At 43.6% G+C, this 7,046-nt stretch overlaps 2 protein-coding genes across 2 annotated transcripts; both read left to right on the top strand.

The window, feature by feature from the left end:
- On the top strand, positions 1-1,023 carry LOC141819067 (receptor-like protein 44). Its single transcript, XM_074706438.1, has one exon. It carries the CDS (start codon positions 97-99, stop codon positions 967-969), a length of 873 nt encoding a protein of 290 aa, XP_074562539.1. The 5' UTR covers positions 1-96; the 3' UTR covers positions 970-1,023.
- Positions 1,024-4,799: 3,776 nt separating this feature from the next.
- On the top strand, positions 4,800-5,848 carry LOC141819068 (homeobox-leucine zipper protein HOX19-like). The gene is made up of 3 exons (XM_074706439.1): positions 4,800-5,132; positions 5,214-5,293; positions 5,390-5,848. The coding sequence occupies exons 1-3, from the start codon at positions 4,800-4,802 to the stop codon at positions 5,619-5,621; spliced, it is 645 nt and encodes a 214-aa protein (XP_074562540.1). The 3' UTR covers positions 5,622-5,848.
- Positions 5,849-7,046: the final 1,198 nt, after the last annotated feature.

Raw genomic sequence — 7,046 nt, 5'->3', positions numbered from 1 at the left:
AGAGAGAGAGAGAGAGAGAGGAGTGAGCAGGATCGCATTTCTATCTGCACGGTTGCTCCGATCGCTTTCCTCGTTACCCTGCCGCCTCTCTAATTAATGGAGCCGACGCTACTACCACCGGCGACTGATCTCCTTCCGCTGCTCTCGTCGCTGATTCTCTCCCTCCTCCTGCTCCTTCCTCCTCCGGCGCTCTCTGATCCAGATGACGAGGCCTGCCTCTCCAATCTCCGCAGCTCGCTGACGGATCCCACCGGTAGCCTCCGCAACTGGACGGAGGCCACCTTCGCCTCCCCCTGCAACGGCTTCACTTCCTACCTCGAGGGCGTCACCTGCAACAACGGCCGCGTCTACAAGCTCTCCCTTCCGGCTTTCTTCCTCGGCGGCGCTGTCTCCCCATCCATCGCCAACTGCACCAACCTCCAATCCCTCGACCTCTCCTCCAACGCCCTTTCCGGCTCCATCCCTCCAGAGCTCTCCTCCCTCCTCAACCTCGCCGTCCTCAACCTCTCCTCCAACCGCCTCTCCGGCCCCATCCCGCCAGACCTCGCCCTCTGCGCCTACCTCAACGTCCTCGACCTCCACTCCAACCTCCTCTCCGGCATCATCCCCGACCAGCTCGGCCTTCTCGTCCGCCTCTCCACCTTCGACGTCTCCTACAACCGCCTCGAGGGCCCCATTCCGACCCTGCTCGCCAACCGCAGCGCCTTGGGCGGCGCAGCTGCCGCCGCGATTCCCAGGTTCAACGCCTCCTCCTTCGTCGGCAATAAGGACTTGTACGGGTACCCCCTCTCGCCGAAGAGAGGCGGTGGGCTCTCGGTGCTCGCCATTGTCGGGATCGGGCTCGGCAGTGGACTTATCAGCTTGGTGCTTAGCTTCACCGCCGTTTGTATCTGGCTCCGGCTCACCGACCGGGCCGCATTGACGGACGGCGAGGAGGCAAAGATTTCAAACCTCATGCCCGATTATTGACATATCAAATGGCCACCTCCTATGTTCTCCATCTCCCTCTGTTTTCCTACCAAAGTACATATTTGTTGCTTCACTTGCTCTTTACTAAGTCAACATTTTGTGATCTAAACGAATGAATCAGTTGTATAAACACATTGATGGGACAAATTGTCATTAGTTAGTTCGAGGCTTTTCTTCGAACAGGCAACAGTCGTGATGGTTTACGTTGCCTCCAATGCAGTAATTTGAGGAGTTCTTTTTTATTGAAGATAAAGGTGAAATATGTGCAGCATCTTCCGTGTCATTGCTTTTATGGCATGACCAAAAGGATTTGGAGCTGGTGTCTTTCCATCGCTTTATTGCTGTATGTATCACTCTGCAGCAAAGGAATAGTCATGGATCTGCATCAGTTGCCAGCTTTAAAGTTAACTAAGAGGATCAGTACAGTCTCTAATTAGTGGATCCAAGATCACGACTTCATTTTCTGCGACTAAAAAAACAAGGCATGTGCATGCATGAGAACGTTCAGATCTTGCTATACTGCCACTTTTTCTCAAACAGCCCTGACACATCGCAGAGAGCACCATGAATTTAACGTGAGATTTCTGCCAGCTGACCCATTGTTGCAGTTGTAGCACCGCTTATTCGTGCCCCTCTGCCAGGGTTTTTGTGAGTGTCAATTGTGAAAGTTTTGTTGCACAAGGAAAAAGGTGGAGGAGTATAGTCAATAGAATGTTTATGCCGTGGCGATTATGAAGAACAAGAACATGATCTTATTTAGTGTATTGTTCCAGTTACCTACATTGAGACAGGGAGACATTAACTCAGATCTTGCACATCGCATCGAGTAGGAGTAATTGAGTTTAGTCTCTTTTTGTCAAGTGCGTAGCATATCCGTGATGTTATCGCATGATAGATAGCACTCTTTTTATATTTTCCTTCGGGAAAGGCGAATAGGCGTGCATGCGCAGGGACCCAGGCGTATGGACAGAACGTTGCATGGAAGAATATATAACTTGGTCGTGTCATACGAGTTCAGATACTAATTTGGAGAGGCATGACATTCTTTCATTTTTTTTAGTAACGGAATCTAATTTTTTATAATAGAAAAAGAAAAAAGAAAACAGAGGAGACTTGAATGAAGCTAAAATCCTAAAAAGAAGAAAGACAAAACTTTAAAATTAAAGAAACCAGCCCCAAAAATGTTATTCTATATAAATTGTCAATTTTCGTTTGCGTATTATTCTCTGCATGCATCAGATGGATTATTTACTATTTTCAATGCAAATTTCATATTGTTGCGTCTCAGTTTCAGAAACTTGCTACGTCAATTTGAGAGCGGATTTTAAAGCTGAGCTCATCGAATAATTAATCCAACACATTACTCCCGTTTATTACGAAGGAATTCATTTTCTGCATCCTGAATCTCTCTGTTATTGCCTCTTGCCTGTTCCCATGATTGCTCTCTGTTCTAGCACATTTGTGTATATATATTGTTTCCTTCTACGTCCCATTTGTCCCTTGTGCCGTATACAGTGCTCTACAGGGTGTAAGCACCCCACTCATTCACAATGGAGCTGGAGGACACTGATCTAAATTAATGCCATCGATCCAAAAGACCTACATCTACATAATGCAAAGTTCAGAGCTATAATTATACGTTAGCGCAAACAACGCCGGAAATACGGGGTGACAAATGAGTGAGGAAAAATCATAACTGAAGTTTAATTCACGACTAATTAACAACGACGGAATTAAAAACAAAATCAAACCAAGAACTAGGTTTGCCTGAGAGTGCACGGAACCAATCGCCTGTCCTGCACAACTGACTAACCTGCAAAACCCAGCCCACTGAAGCGTTGCATGAGGTGAATCATTCAATGCGTTGAATGTGTAGAACTAGGAGGGAGAGAGGATTGTTGATTGCCTCGACGGTGGTGGTCACGGCATCAATCGACCAGAAGAGAATAAGCCCCCCATTCTCTGGAAATGCGCTCTTGGTCCTCCCAAGGTTTTCTCTCGCTCTCCCTATTGCCAGAGTTCATGGCTGCCATGAAACTCGATGCAAGACCAAGCTCCAAACTGAGGGACCCAATTCAAGGGCATGCTTCAATCGATCTATCGACAAAAACCGAGGAATTGCTCTCGAAATCAAAGATGGATGCGGAGGGATGAATATGATCGCCGACGTAGCAAGGAAAGCGAAACGATCGCTCTGTTCCCGAGTTCTCGCCCCGTCTACTCCAGAGAAAGCTTCGGATCCGGGCGCCAACCTGCATGGGATCCGCCAACTACATGACCCAATAGCACGGACCCCAAGCTAGAAATTTTTTTACTATGAATAGATAACATAGTTTGACTACTGAAAATTTGGCTATAAATCAAATTGTCAAAAAAAAAAAACCAAAAAAGGGGACGATTAAAATATTTCACTAATGATTATTATTATTTAGATCTTCCCTTTTGACTGATTCTCTAATTTCACCAAATTGACTGCTCTGATCTTCACATGTCAGTATTTCCTTATGTTCAAGTTGTTCTTCCATCAAACAACAATTTTTTTGAGTCATTCTCGATATGCGGTGTGAGAAATCACGAACTGGATTATTTGAGAGGATTCTGACAATCGGTTAGTAGATTCCACGTCCGATCAACGACTCCATTGTCTATCATAAAAGCACAACAAAACGACGAGAAGTAGGATCATGTGGATTTAATTTCATGCAGCGAAAAATAGTTTCTTGGAGACTGTATCGCCAAAATAAGAAAAGAAAAAGGTTGATCATAAGGCTGCATGGAGCTAATAGATCGTCATTATAATAATTAAGAACTTTATGATAAATTCAGTCATCACATAGGTCAGCTCAAAGTGTACCAAATGGACCTACTTAATTAAATTCTTATCATGAGAATTTATTCCCGAATATTTGGTGAAATTTTGCACTACAAAATTCTAATCCTACAGTCTGGTCTTTTTCCTGCTTTGGTTGCATGATTAGACGCATGCATCTATATCTTATCACCACCGCCCTGCTCCCTTTTCTTTTATATGCTTTCTCTAATTACCTTCCCTGTTCAGATTACATGCTTGTTGTTTCACATACGAGTCATCTAATCTTTTTAATCATGTTGAAATAATACAACGTAAAGAAAGATGCGGAGAGCTACATGTAAATTAAAGAAAGTTCTGTCATATACTAATTCTGGTCGAGGCATCCAATAATTTCAGCTGATTTGAGAATCTGGGGCTAATGGTTCCAAGGAATAACGCTCAGAGAGTCCACACTGTGTGCAATTGCATGGTCCCAGTATTGCACAGTGCTCTACAAATTTGGATCGTCCACACTTCGTCAAAAGATCTAATTCCTAAAATAGTTCTTTCATGAGAGGATGAACTTTCCTAGGATAAAAAAAACAGCATTAGCTCATCTGTTTCCTATTTGGATCTTGCGTGTAAAGCGTCAGAAAGTCGAATAAAAAAGGAAGGCTGAGAAAAATAAGAGGGCTAGGCAGTTAGCCATCACAAGAAGTATAGGTGAGACCAAAGGTTGAGTGTACTGTGCAAGAGGAGGCAACGATGACACGCCTGATTTGATGTGTTGCGAATTCTCATTTACCCTCTTGCGCCATCTTTATGCGAATCTTAGTCATCTATTGCAGGAGAAGAGAAGTGGTCCTCGATGGAATCCTTTAATTTTCCCATCGTACTCTAGATTATTGCAGACGTCCAAATAAGATGCAATATCCTGCATTTCTCCAGAAAGAATCAACTTCCCAACTTCTTCATCCTTCTTTTTCCCTCGCTATATAAGTATAAAAAACCAGACAGGTAAGGAAGCATTCATTTGAGCATGGCCATTAGTCAGGACGGCGCTTGTGATATGAGCCTTTCTTTAGATCTGAGCATTGGCCGGAGCTGGAGGAGCGCCAACCGGAGCTCGCCCTGCTTCTCATTTAGCCTGTCCGACGGCTTCGAAGCTACTGGTGATGGTGTCTCTGTTAAGAAGGAAATTGTTAATCATGATGTAGGATGCGAGGAGGTGGAGACAGAGAGGTTGTCGTCTTTCCGCAGCGGTGGCAGCGACGAGGACGACGACGTTGGCGCGAGGAAGAAGCTTAGGCTTACAAAGGAGCAGTCTGCTCTGTTGGAGAACAGATTCAAGGAGCACAGCACCATAAATACGGTAATAGATTGCTCAGTTTCCGGTCAATTTGAATGTCTTCCACCTGTTTGATTTAGTGTTTGTGCTGTACTGTGTGATCAGAGGCAAAAACATGCCCTGGCTGAGCAACTCAGTCTCCGGCCACGGCAAATCGAAGTATGGTTTCAGAATAGGCGGGCAAGGTTCGTCAAATCTATCATAATTCCGTGCAGTGTTTCTCACCTCTGCCATAAGGAAAGCAGCATGGTGGCTATTAACCTCTGCTGTGGAACATGCAGGACTAAGCTGAAGCAGATGGAAGTGGACTGCGAATTTCTAAAGAAGTGCTGCCAGAAGCTGAGCGACGAGAACCGGAAACTGCACAAGGAGTTGCAGCAGATAAAAGCTCTCAAAGCTGCACCACCTCACACGAGCTTCCCTGCTGCCGTCAACCTCACCATCTGCCCTTCCTGCGGGAGGAGAGATCACAGTGGCAATGACCAAAAAGAAAGTCATTTAGGACAACCATGAAGTCGCACGAGCCCAAGCCCTCTCTTTTCACTGGCAATGGAAGTACTGCAGCAAGACATCATCAAAGTGCATATTTGACTTTATTTTCTCAAGAATGACCGTTCAATATTTGTTGTAAACTTTAATCAGGGGTGGCTCGCGCGTGAGTGCATGCCTAGTTGCCAACCATGGCTGTAGCCTGTGGTGTAACATTACTTTCCTCGAAAGAACACGTTTGACCAGTTGAACGAGTTGCATGCATGCTGGACATCCATGGATAATTTATGGCCAAGTGTGGATAAGAAGGAATTGAGGGCACGTCAAGATGACACAGTCTGATATCAGCACGAGTGCTCCCAATCGTTGCATGATAAGCTATAACTGAATTGCTTCAGTGGAGGGGAGGGAATCTTATGGGAGTCTTCAGTAAGAACATATGCTGTCTGCCACTTTCTATGTGGACACGAATTAATCCCCAAATCCCAATAATATATTCAATGTACTTTGTAATTATCATCAAATCGTGATCAATGTGAAGTAACTATGACAATTAGTTGAAAATCGTTTAAAGAAATATTCGCATAAATTGGGAAAGGAGGACCTTCGAAAAGGCACCTGTATACTTAAGGTGCAAGCTAGTTGTGTGGAGCAACAAATCACTTCTGGTCTCGCTATATTTGTTTAAAAGAAGAAAAAAGAAAAAAAGGAGTGCAAACAGACAAAGGAAGCACAGAACATAAAGCGCAGGCCTAATTCGTCCATCCAATACTGGGGCCGATCAACTCGAGCTCAACCTTTAGCATAAAAATAAAATTAAACTTATATATATAAAGTGCTAAGTTGTTCACTCTTTACCTTGTTAATTAATGAAGATGTGCGTGAGATATTGTTCACACTTTTTTTCCAGCACCAAGTCATGAACAAAGCTTGAGATCTTAGTAATTAGTACAGTACCTGTAAAGATTTGTCTAAAATCAAACTGCACATTTATATATATTGAACATCCATATATACAAGACCGTAATCATGCATTCTTCATGAAACAATTATTCTATCACAATCAATTCTCATAAAATAATTCTTCGGATAGTTTATTACAAAATTTATCCAAGTATGTTTTCTAATAAATAAAAAATGGGGTAATGAAACTCTTTGCTTATTAAGTCTGGTAATCCAATGTAGTTTAGCTAGGATACATGAGCTAAGTAAGACTATTAAATCTCTTAGCTTAGCTCGAGCTACATGATAGATTCAAGTCGGCCATGCAGGGCATTCAAATTGATTTTTGTTAGATGGTTTAGACTGGACGATCGAGTCAAAAAAACTTGGGTCATGCATGCTAGTGATCAGAAAGTAAAGGCACTATTTTGCGCAATTAACACACCTGACTTAGGTTTTAGGTTTTACGTACGTAAATGGATTGTAGGAGCATGAACCTTGTTGTCG

This window comes from Curcuma longa, unplaced genomic scaffold (genome assembly GCF_044706935.1).
Source record: "Curcuma longa cultivar G26 ecotype Majalengka, Jawa Barat unplaced genomic scaffold, ITB_CL_G26_1.1 contig_27626, whole genome shotgun sequence".
NCBI classification, from domain to species: domain Eukaryota; kingdom Viridiplantae; phylum Streptophyta; class Magnoliopsida; order Zingiberales; family Zingiberaceae; genus Curcuma; species Curcuma longa.
This window is presented reverse-complemented; position numbering and strand designations above follow the sequence as displayed.

Excerpts from the sequence above, each read along its gene's own strand:
- LOC141819067 (XM_074706438.1), top strand. The coding sequence starts at position 97 with ATGGAGCCGACGCTACTACCACCGGCGACTGATCTCCTTCCGCTGCTC.
- LOC141819068 (XM_074706439.1), top strand. The coding sequence starts at position 4,800 with ATGGCCATTAGTCAGGACGGCGCTTGTGATATGAGCCTTTCTTTAGAT. Across the intron at positions 5,133-5,213 it reads AGCACAGCACCATAAATACG|AGGCAAAAACATGCCCTGGC; the intron begins GTAATAGATTGC and ends CTGTGTGATCAG. Across the intron at positions 5,294-5,389 it reads TTTCAGAATAGGCGGGCAAG|GACTAAGCTGAAGCAGATGG; the intron begins GTTCGTCAAATC and ends TGGAACATGCAG.